Source organism: Monodon monoceros, unplaced genomic scaffold, assembly GCF_005190385.1.
Source record: "Monodon monoceros isolate NGI ecotype Baffin Bay Population unplaced genomic scaffold, NGI_Narwhal_1 Super_Scaffold_21, whole genome shotgun sequence".
Classification (NCBI taxonomy): domain Eukaryota; kingdom Metazoa; phylum Chordata; class Mammalia; order Artiodactyla; family Monodontidae; genus Monodon; species Monodon monoceros.
The window spans coordinates 98,146,785-98,166,776 of record NW_021703778.1 but is presented as its reverse complement, the minus strand read 5'-3'; the positions used below and the strand labels follow the sequence as shown (position 1 = coordinate 98,166,776).

Genomic DNA, 19,992 nt, shown 5'->3' with positions numbered 1-19,992 from the left:
TTACTTCAAACGTTTTTTCCTTGTCTTCCTCCCCTTCTTCGTCTTCCCCACTCTGACAACTCTGAATTCCATGCAGCAGGGAGAGGAGGAGACAGACAATCAAATTAAAGGTGAGCCTTGTATGTATATGTATGGCTGGTTCACTTTGTTATACAGCAGAAACTAACACACCATTGTACTCCATTTATTGGAGTACATTATACTCCAATAAAGATGCTAACAAAACAAAACAAAACAAAAAGGTGAGCCTTGTAAACAAGACTCTACTGTGTGAGGGAAGGGGACAGGATGTAATTCACAGGTACCTCAGGACCTCAGCACTCTGTAAAACCAAGAACATTTGGACCACTGCAGGCAACATTCAACTATAAAGGCTACCTTTGCAGTTACCAAGGGGTTCAGAAATGAGAAATGGGAATGCCGAGATCACACAGTCAATGGGGACCCATCGGGTTTAACCACAGACCTGAACTCTTCTACTTAGTAAAGTTCTGGTGTAAATCGAGAGACAAGAGCACAGGGAGCTGGCCTTTCTCAACAAGAACCAGGGGCTTGGACAAAAGATTAGGGAAACCCAGACTGTGAATCCCAAAGTGACCCCGTGGTGCAGCTGGTAGGGGAATGGGCGCTCCTATACCCCAACCTACCCCCCTTGCTGCCCGACATGAAGTTCTCCCATTTGAGAAGCAGCAGTTTGTTTAACCACTTGGCATTCCAGAGGCCACCATCCCTCTCTGTGACACAGAAACATCATCTCTGGTCACTCCATCTCTTCCAGAACACTAAGAACTTCCTGTAGTCTCTAGGCCTGTTTCCAAATGTACCGAACTTCCTTCACCTACAGATGTGTCTGAACTGCTGGACGTGTTCTGAGCACTGAGTAAAAATACGAGGATGAACTGGATGCCTAAGCCCTGATTAGCTGGCTTAGAAGCATCCTGAGAACCCAGCCACCAGACCCACTGTTTCTGCAAAGCTTCAAGGTTTCCATAGGATGATGGGAGAGTGGTTTATTAATGCTGCCCGTATGGCACATGAATTGTGCAAGGCCTGGAGCCCAGGCCGTGACCCAGTCCCAGGCCTGCTGTGTACTGTGACAGTTTTCACGTGCCTGAAGAGGTTTAAGGGAAATAGAAAGACTGAGACAACGGGCAGAAAACCCACGTGTACCTTGGCCATCATGCTGGCATAGGAGGTGTACAGAGGGTCGTCTTCCAGTTTGCTGGAAAGAATGGAGGAAATATTTAGCAGGCTACCCCTTGGACCCAGCAGAAAAGACCAAGTGCCATATAAATCTTCAATGTACTAGTGAATTAATTAGAAACTCCCTCCCTCACCCCGATTCTTAGAAACCACTGTGAAAATCTGAATCAGCATTGGCTTGACATGGAATTCAGGGATGAAGTCACAATTTCAGCCTGCTTCATCTTCAGACTCAGTGTCAGGCGTTATGATGAAAGGGCTTAGGTAGTTCCCCTAGAGGTTTCTTGATGGCCAAGGACAGAGCAGCAAGGAGGGCTGCTCAAATCTGGCATCCCCTCTGTGCACACTGCAACCTGCGGGAGGATGGTTTGGGGTCGACACCGCTGTGCCTGTGCCTGGGACGAGCAGGGCGCTCCGGCAGTGCTGACCTCCTCTCTGTGAGAGCATTGCGGCTGAAGTGGAGTATGATCTGATGAAGTGGGTCTGGCTGCTTTTCTGTCTCCTCCGCCTCTTCTTCTTCCACCTTGGGAGATTTCTACACAAACCAAGGCAGACAGGTTTTAGGCGTGGATTTCAGCACATGGCACACCACCGCATGCGAACAAAGGTAAAAGCACCAGGCACAGAGCGCATCACCTCAAAGCACAAAGAGAAACCGCGACGTCATATGTTTATTTCAGGACAGAAGCCCTAAGGATGCAAGGTTTGGGAATGAAATATATGTATCTTTCAGCCAATTAAAGAAACACTGCAGTTTGGGGGTTAAAACGAAATGAAAGGAAAAGCAAAAGCCTGACCGCAGGGGAGGCGCTACAGACCCCAGTCAGCAGAACTCTCATGCAAGCTCTGGGCACCCGCGGTCAGGAGGGAAGCCCTGGAGAGTCCCCGAGAGGCCGTGTCTCTCCGCCAACACCTGACATTTCTCTTGGAGAGCTGGGCTGGGAACAGGTGTGGGGCAAGAGTTATAAAGCACTGGGGCTGTTTTGGGGTCTATTACTATTCTAGACTCAACCCACGGAAACAGTTCTCTTTCCTGCCCTCACCCCTGACCCTGAAAATCTTGCTGTTCCTGAGAGCTGCCATCCTGAAGCTGTGAGCCTTGCAGTTTCTCCTCTTTTCTCTCTCCTTTTACAGAAAGGGAAACAGCAGCTGGTGCCAGACGTGTAAGTGGATTTTCCAGCAGCGGCAGAACAAGCAGGGTGGACCATATTCAGTAAATTGGTGAGAACTGCGCAGGTTGTGTGAATGGTTCAGAAGAAGGGAGAGGGTTGAAATGATGTTCACTGTCAACTTCACACTAATCAAGAAACTGGGAGAACCAAGTGACTGTCTTTCTCACCGACAGGAATGTATGCAAAGACTGAAGGGCATAAAGAGAAATGGAAAGAAAATGCGGGAGGAAGGATTAAAGGAAAAAAGCCAGGAAGAGGATAAGAAACAGAGGGAGATGGGGAAAGGGAAAGAGAATGTAACATGGAAAGTGTAAATATGAGAAACACAGGGCAAGACTAATGGAGAGAAGTAGGGATGAGAGAAAAAGATAGATGGGAGAAATAAGGAGAAAGAGGAAAAGAACCAGGGCTTGGCCAAAGGAGAGGAGGGTGTATTTTCTTTCTGAACCAGGATGAAGCTCAGTGTTGCTGCTGCGATAAGCTTTTCCCCTTGCGTGTTGTTTCAAGTAGTTCTAGAGCATGAAGCCTGTTAGAGACGAGGCGTGGCAAATCTTCAAAAGGGCCAAATACAGAACTGTGAGATGCAGGAAGGGCATTTAGATATGCCTTCCCCAAAGTGGAGCTACTGACCAGACAGGCAGGGCTTTGGCTGGGGTGGCTGGCCTCCTGCAACCAAGGGTGCTCACAACTTAACTTAGCATGAACTTTCCAAGGCACGGCTGCACATCCCAAGCAACATGAGCTGTTAGTGAGGACGGGGGAGGATGATCACAGGACCAGCCCCTCCAAGTGAAATTCATCCTCTGGCTCTTATGACCATTATTAGCAGGGTTTCCTCTGATAACTTATACAGTTAGCTCCTTTCAGATTTATACACCCAATTCTTTGCGCATCTTTAACGGTTATAACGCACACACATGAATACAAAAATCAAATTCATTCGCACCCATATCTGCTCCCAGTTGAGTCAGTACTTACAGCCAAATCCTGTACTAGTTTCTCTTCAAAGGAATACTCCTCTGTTTCTATCCAAAATCTCTGATAGCCATGGAGGAAGAGGTTAATAGAGCGGTGCCTGAGCGGAAGGGGTGAGAGTGAGGTCAAGAGGGGTCCACGGGACACCTTGTTTTAGTTTGGGCGGTTAACGGTTAGTAAGCAGTTTTTGTACAATTCTTATCTTCTGATTGGTCAGGGTAGCCAAGAGCACACCGTAAGCATTTGTTTCAAAGAAAGCAGGACCCTCTAACGTGGCGGATCCTGAATACCTGGTTCAAGACCTGGAGGTCACCGTAACCCTCCTCCGGTCTCCTTGGGTCTTTATCATGTTTTCCCCATAATGAGAATTCATTAGGCCAAGGAACAGTCCTGAGCTATCTGCTAAATACGGCAATTTGGTTATTCATTTTGGCTGATCACATGTCCAGGTGATCCAATCTAAATCATGCTGATGGTGAGGGGGTTAGTCTCAGATACGCTGAAAGCAGCAAAGCGTGGCTTCTTTACAGGGCCTCTGAGGAACCACAGCTGCAAGGGCTCCAGGAAGCAAAGCTTGGGCACGCTGCACAACTTCTGCGTGCTTCACAGGTTCTAGCTGTGGCCCTGGTATGTGGAAACACTGAATACACTGGCACAAGCCACTCACTCCCTGTAGGACAAGACTGACGTCTGGGAATATTAGCCGCTGAAGAGCCAGTAAGTGGTTACCCAAATGTGAGGAGGAAAGGAGAGGAAAGGAAGGTCAAGACCAGAGTCATCGAGACCTGGTCATGGTTTCCAGTAGAACACAGCCCTTACCATCTTTCTTCAAAATCTGACCGATCAGAGTCTTTTTTAAAAATTGTACAAATTTGTGTTTTTATGGGTCATGTTAAATCATGGTCAAGAAAGGAGGAGTGTGCAGAGAATGAGCGGGTCTCTCCACAGGTTACATTACCATTAAAATGAGTATAAGCCTGTCATATTGAGTTTTTTCATTAACCTTTTCCAGCCAAACCCGTTGAAAGGTGCTCAGGAAGAAATTGTTAATTTTGTGTCTGGGGAAAAGCATACAGGTTTTCTTTTAAAAACTCACATCAGAGAAACAGTTTCCATATGATAAAATAAATCCCTTTAGCCCTTTAGTTTGGAAGACTCCATGTAGTTTAGATCCTCATAAGATGGAGAAAAGGAGTGGACTCCACCACTAGCTTCTTAGGTAGTTAGTTTTTATTGTCGTTATGAAATCTACGTATAATCCTCCATGCTAGGGAGAAATCCAGGGCAACCCTCTAAAACAGCTGGGTTAGGGGCTGGGGTGGCCACGTTTCATCAAGGACACAGTGAATTCCTGGACATACTATTATCCATACAGGCACAGAGTCGTTGAAGGAGCAACCAAAATATTAAAGGATGGTACTAACATTGTCAGTGGATTTAGAAAAAAACTGCTTGTTTTTGAGAGATGTAATTGCCGCCTAGCTGGCCCTGGAGGCATGTGCTTAAAGCTGAGCCCTTCTGGAGGTCACGTTAGCACATCAGGTATGGCTCTCTACCAGAGGGGAAAGCCAATGCCTTCTTGACGTTTTACCACTTCTAGAAAACAGACAAAAATCCTAGGCGTTTTTGCGTTTTCTACTGGACTATAAATTTCATTTGTCTGCCAGGGCTTCAGCAGGCTTCATGCCCATGACTTCCTGACTTAATTTTTCAGCTTTTTATTAATGAATTCTACTTGATTTGTGATGCCTCCACCTTTCCAGAGACACTAGTTTATTTTCTCAGGACACCTGTAGGAGCAGGTGTGTGTCTCAGAGGCCATGATTCTCCACCATCTTCAAAGACCCTAACTAGGAGAGCTCAGTTGGCCAGCTGGCTCAGGACAGGGCTATAGGACACTCTCGACAAATGATGGCCAAGATGCACAATTAGATGAAAGCAAAATGTCAAGCATAGGAATACTCTTTCATCTGATATTCCAAAGAAACACATTTATTTACATGGGATTCAGAATTTACTTGGCCAAGTCAGTTTATTTTTCCTGACCAGGTGAGGATGTTCCTATTGATTTGAAAGGTGATGAAGCAGTGGCTATTCAACTACCAGCTTTGTTTATGATCATAGGCTCAACCTTACTGACTGTGCAATTAGTTTGAGGATGGGAATGTTGCCATATCACCAATGACACCGAGTCGGCCTCAGTGGTCGACACTGGCCCAGTCTATACCGATGCTCTGCCCTATGTTGACACAGCATGTGTTCACACACAATCCAGAAAAGCCTTCACATATATTTGACTTCAGATTATAGACTAAACATCCAGGGAAAGGCCTCATGCCCATGACTGGCCTCTTGGGCCATCTCTAACCAGTGCCCTTTCTTTATCTTGAAGGCAAGTACATCATGCTGAAGAAGTCTCAGGTTACATTTCTGTACTTGCTGAGGAAACATAATAATTTTGGTGTCATCCAAGTACTTGAACATGGAAATATTGTTTGATCTGTGGATGGAATTTGGGGTAAAGTATTTTAGAAAACAGTTCCCTTTTTCCAGGGTGCCTTTACAGCTGCACAAAGAATCCCACCAAGGTAAAACTAGAGAGCTTCCATCTGCTTACGTGGCTGACTTTACAGTGCAAAATGGTGAGCTGAGGCAGGCTTGGGGGCACGAAGGAATCTCATCTATTTTCAGTTTTTATGCTTACCTTAGCAGGCCATTATACTACATGCAGACTGTAATGGCTCTGTGGGTGAAGGACTCCAATCTCTACCTCTGGGATCATGAGGGTCAGGGCCAGAAGAGAGCACAGCTCTGGGAGGATACCTTAATTCTCATCTCTGACTCACATGCCAGGAGAAAATGACAGAATACTTGCCTGGGCAGGTTGTAGAGAGGGGCCATCCTGAAACAGGCCACCACTGCCCGTTTCCGCTGCTTTGATAGCAGTTTGTGCCAGACCGCCTTCTTGGACCTCAAAGGCTGTTCCACCTAAGAAGAAATCACATCGGTAGGTGCACACCAGGCTGATCTGGGTGGCAGAAGGTAGTCACCTGCAGCCCAGAGTTCTCAACCCTAGAAGAATTTTGCTTTCTCAACTGTAGTCAGCAAAAGGTACCCAGCACTAAATGATTCAGTCTGTGGGAGTCTTAGGTTTTCTTTCTTTTCCCAACTGCTCTTGGTGGCTTACTGCTTTACAAATGAGTAGGGAGCTTGGATGGGTCATTTGAACTAATGGGAAAAATTTTTCAAACACTGGGAATGTTAAGCACTGAGGAGTCTTGCTACAATGAGGCACCAAGATGACACTTTGGGGGTAGGCCAGGATGATCCTTGCTCCTTGCTTTCTGTCTTACAAGGGTGCTCTTAACTAAGAGCTGAGTGTGGAGGAGTTTTATATTTTGCAGGGTAGTCTTCCTTCCTCAATCCTCAGGGTAGACGCTACTTACCTGCTCTAGGTGGAAGACAGCTGCTGAAATTCTCTGCACACGCTCCACTGTCTTTTCTGGGTTGGAAGGTTCTTCACTCTTCAAAACATCCTTGTATAGGTTCAGTTGCCACTTTACAGCTGGGTCATCAGACTGCAAATTGAAGCATGTACATGAAATGAGCAATCTCTTATACCTCTTGAACTGAAAAGGCCTTTTACTCCTAGCATGGTTCCATAGTATTCAAGAGTCTTTTCTATTAATTCCTCTCTCATTTTCTCTATTATCTTTTTCTGGAACAATGTAGACGCTTTGTAGGAACTTCTCATTCTAGCCTATATGTCTCTTAACCCTTCTGTCATATTTTCCACCCCTTTCTCTCTGCTCTGCCTTACGATTTCCTTAAATCAAGCTTCCAATTCATAAATTCTCTCTGCAGCTGTATCTACTATATTTTTTAACCTATAACTTGAATTTTTAATTTCAATGATTATTTTTAATTTTTAAAAATCACTGTGAGGTCTTTTTCAGTGCCACTTCCCCTCTCCTTTTTAAAAAATAATGTCCAAGTCTTGCTTTATAGTTTACATTGCTGCCTTTATCTCTTTAAATATTTCAACCACACTTTAAAAATTCCTTCCTGTAGCTCCTTAGGCTTGAATTCTTCATTTCGTGGCATTTTCTGACTCTCTAATGGTGGTGGATTTCCTTTCACACTGTATTTTTATGAGCTTGTATTCAGGAGGAGTTTTGTTGACTAGCATCTCAGCCCATATTCTAGCAGGTAGACACTCTCTAAGTGGTTTCATGGCTGTTTTTACAGATGATTCATGGGTTTCACTGGTTCAAGGCCAGTTTTATGTACGTTTCTTGCTCGACATTCATGCACAGCATGGGAAGTTAGGCCCCACGCTCCCGTTCCAGGTTACTAAAAACCCCAGCCCCTATAATATATATATCTGGTCAGGAGAGCTCTGCGAGTTTTCCCAACTGCATCATCCTCTCTTCATTACTATGATTTAGAGCACCTATTTTCTGGCACTTGGAATTTCTTTTTACTGCCTTTTTTGTAGTATATTTTACCCACCAGGAATTCCTACATACTTGGGATGGAAAGGAGAAGCTATTTGTGTCACTTTAATCTTCCATCTCAGAGCATAATATAATGTATCTGAGGAAAGAGCTGTTCAGATGTGCAGGCTTGGAAAAATCTTAAATAGCCTTAAAATCAAAATTGGTCTTGATTTTTTTTGTTTGTTTTTTTGGGTTATATCAACTCAGGTACAAAGTTACTTTGTTTACAAATCTCTAGAGCTGGAAGTGCTAAAACTTCCCCCAGGTGTCTGTTCCCCTCTTTAACAAACCTCACAGTCAGTAAATTCTGAGACCTAATCTAACCCCCCTGCTATGGCTTGATGCTCACACAGTGGGAGGTGGGAAGACATGTTTTACTGGGCCTCTCTGCAACAGCAAAGGAAAGAACAAAAATTAAGGGCCAAAAAATGAAAAACTAAGGGCAGAGAGTTAGTTCTACCGATTAAGCACAAGTACTCTGAGGCTGTTTTTAGAACACATTTAAAAAAACGTGAGTAAACTAAGTGGGTGTGTGGCACCCTGCAGCCAGAAGGAGGCCTGTGCGAGTTCTCATTGTCTTCCTGCTGCATCACCTTTTCCTGCAAGTGCAAGTTATTCCACAGATGTTCCTTCACCTCTTCGTCTGTGTCCTTCTGTGGAAAGAGATGTTGAATTTTATTCCTACAGGTCAATATGGAAATATAAAGCAGGGATGCACTGAGGGCCAATGGACAGTTTTGCTGCGATCTTTATTACGAGGACAAAAGAATAGAATTGACAGAGACTCGTCCCAAAGGGCATACGCTGACTCCCAAGTCAGCTGTAAAGACAATGGGGTGTTGGGACTTCCCTGGTGGTGCAGTGGTTAAGAATCCGCCTGCCAATGCAGGGGACATGGGTTTGAGCCCTGGTCCAGGAAGATCCCACATGCTGCAAAGCAACTAAGCCCATGTGCCACAACTACTGAGCCTGTACTCTAGAGCCCACGAGCTACAGCTACTGAGCCCGCGTGCCACAACTACTGAAGCCCGTGTGCCTAGATTCCGTGCTCCACACGAGAGAAGCCACCACAATGAGAAGCCCAAGCACCGAAACGAAGAGTAGCCCCCACTCGCCACAACTAGAGAAAGCCCACGTGCGGCAACGAAGACCCAATGCAGCCAAAAATAAAATAAATTTAAAAAGATATATATATATATATAAATGGTAAATTAAAAAAAAGAAAAAATGATGATGGCGCGTTGCCTCTGTGCACCTTGGCACCTCTGTGTCCATTGGTCTCCAGGGAAGAAGGACAAATCCTTTAGGGGCTGAGCACTGATCACCACCACCTGTATTACATGCTCCACCAAAGCAGATGGGCGACTTACATAGCTGTACCGTGATTTTGCGAGGGAGATCAGCTCCTGATCGCCTGGGGTGCACATATTCAAACCAATGGGCAGCATTTTCTTGAGTGCAGCCACGATGAGGGAGGTCTGGATGGAATACAAGTCCCCCCTCCGCTTCGTCTTCTTCCTCTCCTGGTCCTGTCCTCCAGACTAGGAGATGAGGTTGAAACAAACGGGTTGAGTGACTCTGAAAGGCACCGCCTCACCTTGGAGGCAGCCTGCCTCCTGTGGCCCCATCAGTACAGGGTGGGCCTTTCTATTAAACATTTCAGAGGACAGTAAAGGACCATATGAAACAAAGACAACCAGGTGGCCCTTCAAGACCGGCCCTGACCCTGAGCCCTCTCCTTGTGCGCATGCTCACGGAACCACGTGACCAGACACACACCACGGACACCCACAGTCTCTGTTCGCTGACACCTGGGCAGTATGAACAAACTAATGTTTCTACTAAAAGAATGATTCGACAACTGACAAAATGACTGCAGAAAAGAACTGAGAATCCTGATGCTGGGCGGCAGTAAACAAGTGAAAGAGCATCTACCCTAGAACAACTGCTGGTGGCCAGGGCTGAAGCGAGCCTTTTGGAGCACCTGCATCCCACTCAGCCTCTGCTCAAGGCAGCACACGTTCCTGCAGGAAAAGGGGAACCCCCAAGTAGGTAGGGCTGCTTTGGGATCTGGTTGGGACAGAGTTAGGAGAAACAGCGCAGACAAGTGAGGGAACGCCCCAAGTCTGGGGGAGTCTGCCCTCTTTTGGTTACACTTTCTCACCCCTTTCTGGGAGCGTTCATCCAAAGAAGTGGGAGGTTTGAGAGAAGAGGCCAATGCACTAGGCTATGGCAGCCCCAGGCAACCAACTGAGGACCCTCTGCACCCACAGCACGAGGTGGGTATGGGTGGGCTCAGCAAAACAAGGCTCTGTGGTGACCCGATTTTCCTGAGTCAGGTTCCAAAAGAGCAAAGCGGCCCACGTGGTACGTCATTTGCTGGACTCTGCCCCAGCTGAGTGGGCTCTTGCTGGAAGTGAGGAAGGGCTGGGTGGCCAGAGGCAGAGAATGAAGTCAGGGACCATGACAGGGGAGAATCGGGGCTCATTAAGACTTTTGCTTTATGAGGGCCTTCAAGTGTTTGCAGCATCCAGGCGGTCACGCTGTGGTTCACAACAACCCAAACACATAAGGCTCTGGGAGCAGGGAAGAGTCCAGATGCCTCCTCTGGAACTGGCTTGCAAGACCTGGGGCCCTGGGCTGGAAGAGATTTTGTTTTGTGAGGGACTGGCTCTCTGAGAGAAGATTAAGTATGGTCAGAATTCACACCGTCTTGGGGCTGATCTCTTTAAATTACTTCCCAAAGTGTGAAGGAAGTTCATAATTATTAATGGACACTCTTAAAATAGTGGCGACTTCTTTTACCCAGCTTGTGGTGGCTAAACCTTCGGGTGGTTACACCACAGAAACCACAGTGAAATCCCTGGCCAGCAAAACCCAGTCTGACCAAATACTGCCAGACAACTCTACTTGTGCCTCGTGCTCCAAAACAACAGGTCAGATCCAGGACAGCAGTGGGAGGCGGCAGTGAGAAACATGAGGAGGGAGGGGGATGTGAGACAGACAGGCAAGATACACAGTGTCTTATGTTCTAGACACACAGTGGACGGCTGATTCACACAAAGACCTCAAGAGCTCTATCATTTACCGAGTGCTTGCTGGGTTCCTTAGATGTTCTATCAGGTACAGAATTCTAAAGGTTGTGGCTAACGCAGAACTCATTTTAAAGTCTAAATTACCCTTGAAAACTGTAAGGGTAATTTGTGAGGTTCTATCCTCAGACTGTCCATAGAGGATAGAACCCAGTTTTGTGAATATAAATTATGAGGTATTGTTACATATACATTACATATAAATGTAAGAGGTAAATAGTAACATGCAGTATACAATCAAGGAAGTATTCAAAATAGAACTCTGTGGATTTGATAAGCAATTTAAATAATTTCTTGCTCACTATTTTATTTGGCCAATCTCATGTTGTTCTAACTACAAATGCTAAATATATGATGTGGCCCCAACGTGCCTGCTACTTAAATAAAGCATTTCTAATCCTCCCAACAAGGCTGAGATACCCAGTCAGTTTTATAAAGGGGAACATGATGTTCAGAGCAGTTAAGTGATTTTTCCAAGGTCACGCAGCAGTTAAGAGTCTGGGCCAACATCCAGGTCGACATCTACCTGGCCATGGCTCCATTTTCCTTTTCTAACTAAGAGCTGCACATGACCTGGTTCCTGCACATCTCCCTGTCTCTGCTACAGACCTGAGTGCAGAGGGCTTGGGACAAGTGTCAGCAGACACGCATCAATGGAGGCATAGAGAAATATTTCCAAGCAATAACCTGTATAGGTTACTAGAAAATTGTCCCAGGGTTTATTCCACTGTGTGCACATTTTATGCAAAAACTCATGGCTATTTCCAATCCTTGCTGCTGATTCCAAATCCTTGACTTTAGTCCTTGGAAAACTCTCTTTGACTCATAGGAGCCTTGCACAAGAGGCAGACATGTATAGTGTGGAAGGGCTGGGATCACTAACAGCAGATAAGAGGAGTGAGTCTCCCGAGCTCTCAGCCCCAGTCAGCGTCCCTATCTGTTAGTATGCTGGCTGCAGAGTGGGCAGCTGGGGAAGGGAGCTGAGATAGCAAGGAGACCTCGGATAGGGCGAGGCTTGGCTGGCTTCCCCGGCTTCCCCATTCCAAGGGTGGGTAGGGCCTACATTCACTCTTTGACAGGCAGTTGTCTTCCCTGAAGCAGGCCCTGGGGACCTCCAGGTGGGAAAATCCATTCTGTACCACCCCCACAGTGATCACAGTGCAGAGGGTGGCCAGAGCCTGGCACCACTAATACTAGGACAGAAAAGACACGTCATGCATTTGACCTGTACCTTTACTTGCATGGCCTGTGTGGAAAGACAAGAGAAAAAAAACAAGGAGAAGTCAGTCAGTGAAAGCAGGGGTCCAAGACACAAGGCACCACATGTTAGTCACAGCTCTTTCACCCCCATTCCTCTGCCAACACAATAGAAAACCAACGGCTCTGGAAGCCGGTTGAGCACAGCATGAAGAGCGGGTGGGAGGTTAGGATGGAGGTTAATTGGATCAAAAGGACTTACACCCAGACCAAGCAGTGCATCCCTGGGGCAAGGTCATCAGAGACCAGCCTTCCAGAGTGTGTGACCCTCAGACCCTGGTGGTCTTCAGATCTGGCCACCCAAGTGAACTCTTAGATCTCATGCCTTCCCCCCCTCCCACCTCCCTCCTGGCACCTGGGTGGGATGCAGACAATCTGTCATGTAACCAAAGACCCCAATTTTCTTATTTCCTTCCACCCACCACATTATCACCTCCAGAAGATCTGTGGTTACAAAAAGAGTAGGGAGAACTGAACTAATGGGCCATGTGTGTGCTTCCCCTAAAAAAAGTTTCTAAAAAATGTACTCTAGGAATATCCAAGGTGGTTCAGGATCACCCCACAGCCCAAAGGATGGGGAATCTCCCTTCTGTGCTGTGACCTTTAAATATACCTTAGGTCAAAGACTCCTACATGCTATAGGTTCTAATTTTATTCTTTTCTTCACATATTGCTAGGATTAGTTAACTCAATGCATTTCCCTAATGCTGGAAATGCTTTTATTTATGTATGTATGTATATATATATTTATCTATCGATCTATTTATGCATCTTTGAAATGTTAGCTGAAACTTTTTATTTCTGAAACAGAAATCTAGAAATTCCTATACCTTCAAAATCATTTCATTTCCCCCACACTTTATCACCAATAGTTTATGACCAAATAGACAATTTATGTGTGAACTTTAAAAAAAACAGAGACTCTTAAGGGAAAAGGAGTTGGAGGAGGACACAGCACACGGTAGGTGTGCTGTGTTGAGACAGCACACGGGGAGGCTTTGGAACAAGGGCAGAGCTGTGCCATCTGAAGTGCTCATCCCCACTGAGGGGGTAAGGGAAGTAGAGGTCAGTCAACCCAACAATAGATGGCAGAGGGAAAGGTGAATGTCCAGAAGCCAGTCTGAGAATGAGAGAGCAAGAGGGAGAAGGAGAGTGAGACAGAGAGAAAGAGAGAGAGAGAGGCACCAAAGGAGGAGGGAGGGCAGTAAGAGAACAGGGAAGGGTTGAGGAGGGAATGGTAGAGAGAAGAGGGGGAGGGGATGGGAGACAGAGAGATGAAGTGAATGGAGGAGGGGGAGGGGGAAAGACAGGGAGAAGAAGAGAGAGAGGGAACAGGAAGGGGGAGAGAGAAGGGACGGGGGAGGGGGCCAGAGGGAGAGAGAGCACTTGAACTACACAAGTGCAAAAGCAAAGGGAATACAAATGAAAGTGAAAAAAGGTGGTGGGGGGGTGGAGGGAATGAGAGAGAGGCGAGTGAGCGGCTAGGGGGATGGGAATAAGAAGCAAACAAAGTCACACATGTCATTCTGAATACCCTGGACAAGCATAAAGATGTCTTCTCAACTCCTCCCTGTCCTTTTTCAATACACTGAAATCACGCTCATGGGGTGGAGCGGCTTTACACGAGGCACTCTAATATTTGCTGCACCACAACTCTTTTATTGTTTATAATCTTGGTCAAGGAACTGGCATTTCTTGGGCTAAACACATTCTAACTTGCTAAACACATTCTAACTTACCATTCCCCTCTGAGGAAGCTGCTGCCATTTTTCCAGAAAACAAAACGAGTTTAAAAACAAAACAAAAAACACCGTGCTCAGCTTTGTTATGTATTGCTGAACATATATTTGCAAACTGGTGTTATACAAACAAAATACAATACAATGAGCTCTCCCCAAAATGTGCTTTAGCTGCTGGAAAAAAGGACACATCTTTGAACTGACCTTCAATTAATCAAGTAAGAACAGTGCGGCCCACTGTATATTTTTTCCACTTCCTTTCCATCTGCAATGGCATGTGTAGTGTGTGTGGGCATGCAGCATGCCAGCACACATATATCTGCCATATGCACGGAGGCCAACTTCATTTATACAACACCAGAATTCAATTATGAGTGCAGATAAAAGCAAGCACAGGTGACCATTCAGATCAGGTAGTAGAGAGAACATGTAATTTCAGGGAGGCAAAGGCAATGGGGATTCAGCTGATAATAAAGAGAATACCCCCTCCCCATCCTCGCAATATGTAGTTCTACATCCAAGAAATACCAGAAATGGCTATGAGTTGCTGTTTATTGGAGGTATGATATCTCTCTGTCTGAAATAATGTGCTGCATTTATGTAACATTATTCAATTCTAGAGATGCATTTAAAACTGACTTTCCAACAGGGCCTACTAGTAGAGCTGGGAGAAGTCAGGCAGTAAGCTCAAGCCCATTCTACAGATTGGTAAACTGGGGCCCCGAGAAGTTAAGTGAACGATGCAAGGCCATACCTATACCGAGCAGCTGGGCCAAGAGTGGGACTTCACTTCCTTTCAGGCTCTAGTCCTGTTTGCTACTACACTTTGTGTCTCAACTGAGGCCACAGTAACAATATGAATATTTGTTACCCTGAGAAGCACAGCAAATATTATTTAACATCTAGGGAGTGTCCTTACATCCATTACACTGTAACTTTGACCCTCTCCAACACATCTCAGAAAAAACTGGTATACAATGTCCATGGAAAGGAAATGAAAGCATCTGCTCCTATGGACTAACCTTACCAGCAGGAAAGATGCACAGGTTCTGAATACGCTCATCCTCTGACAAGACTAACATACCCTTTTCCTCATTCAGTGATGTGAATGAACAATTTCAGGTTAGTTTGTTAGTAGGTTAGTTTTGAAACATCATTCTTTGTCACCTCTTCTCTTTCCAAGTATAAACCCAAGGACCCTGAGTATCCATTCATCACCAGAGGGCTGAGATTATCTTTGCCATTTCTGCTCATCTGGGATCCAAATCCTTGTACCAGAATCATTTTCTTTGCTTTTTTGCCATCCGCTGACAATAACAATGGATGCTAGCTGGTTCAGTCAAAGGCCAAAAGATCTACCCCAAGTTGAAGGCAGCAAGGAATCTGTCTGGGATTCAGTGACTTTCGGTAGGTGGACAGGGTCAAACGAGACACTGTAATGGCTGTGAGAAGACCCTTCAGAGGGAACTTAGGGATAGATATCCAGGGATCAGGAGTCTGAAGATATCCTTCCTCCTGTACCTCACATGAGCAGCTGTGTATGCCAAAAGTCAAATGCAAAATAAACTTTGGAAAATCAAATAAAAATTATCCAAAGCACAAAAGGATGTACCTTAAGTAAGGTTCTTTTGCAGCAAAGATTCCTCTTGAATGTGAATATATATAGACACCTAATCTCTCTACATTGTATGTGCACAGTTCTATTTATCAAACTTTACTAAACAGCGCATACCAGATTCTAAACTCTAAGAATCAAATTTTGGATGCTGGAAGAAGTGTTAACGTCAACATAGCTTAAAGATGGAAGGGATGGAAAGTTCAGAGTGATTGCAGCTGACCAGAGCTAGGCACGCTTGGTGAAGTTTTGGGTGTTGAAGTTTTCACTTTTGGTGGCCCCTGGTCTGCAGCTCTGCATACAAAGGTGTTCTATCCCAAATGGTTATTTGGAAGGTTGCCCCAAGAGCTTTGCTACAGACACGCGACTGTCATCTTTCCAGAACTGGTTCTCACTTCTGAGGGGTTCCCGTGCACACTCCACCTTCCTGGTCCTCAGAGGCAGCACTGTGCCAGCAGTGAGAGAGATGCACATCTCAGGTGTCACACGTCTCTTGTACGTGACAGTACAGTCAACCCTCACCCAGGCACGCTTCTCAGGGGAAGAGAGTCCAGGTAAGCCATGACAGCCGGGAACGAAACAGCACATTTAAGTAAGCCTTGTTTTTGTGTGTACACCTAAAGGAGTGTGTCTGAGAATTCTCTCCAATAAAAACAGCAAAACCTCACTGTGCAGGGCTGACTCGGGGTGGGGGGGGGAACCCGGAGGCCGGCTGCCCCTCCTGTATTCAATACTGCGACACCCTCCCTGTAGGTGACTCTGTTTTCAGACAGATGTTTGGAACGCCCTCTTTCAAACATTTCCCTGCAGGGGGATGGACAAATGTTTGGGTTTCTGAATGCAAATAAACAGAAGGCATTAAGAGGTCAGCACAGCTGAAATAAAGCAGCTACCAGATGTTCAAGATAGGAAGAAGATAAGTGCACTGTAAGAATATGTGTCTACGAAATCTTCAAAACAAGGCAATGTCCTCACAGCTAATTAAAAGGTGGCTCTAGGCACATGTATTTTTGTAGCTTTTCTACACAGCAAGTAGTTCTACTTTAAAACAAGTAACAGCAGCTTTTGTTTTGGAGACCTCTCGGAGGCCTTAGGCAGGTCTTGAAACTTAAACTTTCTGACGCACAAAGCAGCTACTTATTCATAAAATGGGATGGCCATGCTTATTTGAGAGCAGTTTCTTCTGGCTCATTCTCAAAGAAAGAACAGTGGACCTGTTGGTTTCTGTTGTTTGACCTAAACGCAGTAGGAGCTAATATCTTCATACACCCAAGACATGTAGCTTAGGTCAAGGTTGGAGAGTCTTTGGAACTGATTTCTATGGACTTACTTTTGACATCTTGCTTTTGCTGTCTCCAGTTAAAAATGCCAAATTATTAATTTCGTTCTGAATCACAAAATTTTGCTCTTCCCTCTTGAAGTTCTAAGTGGGGGAAAATAAAAAAGCAAACATTACAAGAAAGTTGAGGTGTACCTTTCACCACCAACTCTAAATCCAGGGCCCCCATGTGTGCTTACGTGAGATTTACACCACAGGATGAAGACCTCTGCCACCATGCGGAAGAGCTGGTCAGAGTCAGCATCGGGGCTTTTGAGCCAGTTAGATCTGAGGTGAAAGATAAATGAATATGCATGTGGAATTCAGCAATGATTGAAAGAGTCACACTCTAAAAATTATACCGACATCAGATGCACACATTTATCCAGATAAAATTGCATTCCCATAGAAGGCAATCTTCAGAGAGACTAAATATCAATATATTCCTTGCATGCTTAGATATAGGCATGCAATTGTTGTAGGTATTTTTGAAGACCTACAATAATCATTTCCATGTTACCAAAGGATTCCAGGATTCTCTCAGCAAACAGATGTCAGAAATCAACATTTCAAAATGGTCAAAGTAAGGTTTTGTTTTCCTTTAAACTGAAGAGGTGATTAAGGTTACATTCTAAGTTTTGGGACAGGCCTCCTTTAATCCTCAAGTCTAGCAAGACTAGGAAAGTCTTGGTCAGTATGACATCTAATCTTGTCAAGCCTCTGAAATTGTGAGCACTCTATAAACAGTTCAGGCCTTGCCCGTTTTCCTTTCAAAGCCACTTTTATGAATGAAATCTGTAAGACAATAATTTTTTTTAACTGTTATATAAAGTGTATAGGCAGAGACCAAACACCTCCTATGCCCTTTGAAATGATTTGCAAATTCCCTATAAATAGGCATTACGCATTTAAAAAAAAAATACTAGGCTAAGAAATTTCACAGTGGCGGCAAGGAGGCTCAACTGCAGTAGGATTCAGTCATTTCCTAAAAGTTGTCTCGCCCCTATCTTGTGCGTTTGAGTTATATTTTGAAACGGCTGGGTGAGTAAATACCTGCATAAAGTAACACATTAGAAATTAAACTGTCTATCGTCTTTCTTAAAGAAAACCTTGGGGCTGTCATGAATGGTCTAAAAAACCTAATGTCCCTTGGTTGTATGCATGGTAATAGCTATCAAAAAGCCAGTTCCCTAAGCCCTGGGACATCAGACTGAATTGCTCTGAGCAGCCTGTACCGTCTGCCCATTCACGGAAGGCACCAGGCTAAGGAAGAAAGGTGAAGACTCATGAGGCCAAGACCACCTCTGGATTCCTTTCTCATCTCCTCAATTCCTTCCCGCCCTGAGTTCCAGCCTCATGGACATTCTTGTCTAATCTTCCTTGTTTTCTACCTCAACTAGCCTCTCCTTTATAGGCAGACACTACAGGTGGTCTGCCCAACACTCATTCTCCTCTTCTTCCTTAGGCACAAACGCCCATTTTACTCCGGGTGGCACCGTGCCCTGCTGAAGGTCACATTCCCCAGCCCCCGCCCCCGAGGGACAGCCGTGGAGCTAAGTTCTGATCAATGAGATGGAAGAGGAAGTTGTTGGATGAGCCTTCTGGAAAAGTTCTCTAAAAAGGATCAGATAGCTGAAGGTGCCCTTTTGCCTTTCTACTTCCTCTCTGGTATGAAAACATGACAGCTCAAACTCTAACTGGCATGTTGCACCTGAAGTAACTTTGAACATGGACGCCAATGTTGAGGACAGAAAGACAGAGGAGTGAGGGTTCCTAATGAAGAGCAGCCATACTGGCCATGGATTGGCTATCTCTGGACTTCCTTCACGTGTGAGATTTAACTTCTAATTTAAGCCACTCTATAAGGTATCCATCACTAGAAGCCAGATGCAATCCAAACTCGAGGCTTGAGACTGGTAATGCTTTTTGATTTCTTTCATATTGATTTTTCAGGAGCGCTTTTTCAGGGTCAAGTGTCAGGTTTTATCAGAGCCGCCAGCTGTTCCTTCTGTAGCGTTTTGGTTTAAATGTGCTTTATAGGCTTGTACTGTGCCTTGAGTGGGAAGAGGCAAGGGGTCACATCCTATCCCGCCCAGGAAAAGCACAGCCACAGCCAGTGTGAGTCGCAGGAACACTGAAAACAAAATCTCAGGTAAACATTTGCTCACAGGAGAAAGAGGCTTTGCATACCTTTGCCTTCATATGGGAATGCAGTTTCAGCTGAATGAATTTTGTTTTCAACACCCTTCTTCCAAGAGGCAGAGTTTTACTCTTTGTCTTTAGTGAGGTTCCTTCTTCAGGTTCAGAATGGTGGGTACACATGAACCCACCGTTAAATGTTTTCCCCCAGGCACGTAAACTCTCTGCACCTCTCAAACCAGATTAAGTCAGTATTTGCAGGAGGACAGAAGAACCTGACCTTGCCTCTCCAACTTGCCCGTATATACGTCCTACCCCCAAATGATGCAACCAGACTCTCTCCTCCCTGCTCCCAGCCTTCCACAGAACTCAGACCTTTCTCAACATTCAGACATTTGATCCTTTTGGAGGTACTTAACCGACCTGTGGGTTTCTTATATCATCTGCTCTGCATGCTGCCAAAAGGCAGCTGGGAAATGCAAAGCTGTAGGTGGGGAAGACAGTTGGGTTTAGAGGCAAAACAGAAACAAAAGGCAGGAGAATAAAGGAGAGTTAGACTGCTATTGTCAAAATGACAACTTAACAGGTTTTTGAAGAAAGTAAAGCCAGTTATCAGGTTTTGAAAGAAAGTAAAGCTGTGTTCCTATATTCACCGCCCAGTTGTCTGACTAAGAGGTAAGAGCTTATCTCTGCCTTGTTCCTGAGTCTCTTGTAGAGGATACAGCCCGAGGTGGTCACCACACAGGATTCACTTGGATTCCCTTCAACAGTCTGCGAGATGGGTTTTCACCCAAAATCGTACTATTTAAAGTTGGTCGTTTCTGTTCAGAGTGTGTCTGATTTCCAGAAAGGAGGCTGAGGCGCTGCTGCCTTGTGTAGAGAGGTTTGTTGAACCTATGTTGATGTATAATCTCCCGGCGTGAGGACATGGAACCCTGACTCGCCCTGCTTGGACCACAGCACGCTGGGAGCACTTGCTTATT

At 45.3% G+C, this 19,992-nt stretch overlaps 1 protein-coding gene across 2 annotated transcripts in view; it reads right to left on the bottom strand.

The window, feature by feature from the left end:
• The window catches only part of RYR3 (ryanodine receptor 3), a 563,985-nt gene that overhangs the window by 42,098 nt on the left and 501,895 nt on the right, over positions 1-19,992 (bottom strand). Inside the window, exons 68-78 of one of the 2 annotated variants that reach the window (XM_029237020.1) lie at positions 17,071-17,158; positions 16,883-16,975; positions 12,173-12,187; positions 9,220-9,390; positions 8,443-8,502; positions 6,797-6,928; positions 6,226-6,338; positions 3,354-3,450; positions 1,632-1,738; positions 1,171-1,222; positions 5-61 (exon numbers count right to left, since the gene is read on the bottom strand). In XM_029237020.1, coding sequence (XP_029092853.1) covers positions 5-61; positions 1,171-1,222; positions 1,632-1,738; positions 3,354-3,450; positions 6,226-6,338; positions 6,797-6,928; positions 8,443-8,502; positions 9,220-9,390; positions 12,173-12,187; positions 16,883-16,975; positions 17,071-17,158 — 985 coding nt within the window. The remainder of the gene's footprint in view (positions 1-4; positions 62-1,170; positions 1,223-1,631; positions 1,739-3,353; positions 3,451-6,225; positions 6,339-6,796; positions 6,929-8,442; positions 8,503-9,219; positions 9,391-12,172; positions 12,188-16,882; positions 16,976-17,070; positions 17,159-19,992) is intronic. The other variant, XM_029237021.1, reaches the window with a different exon arrangement.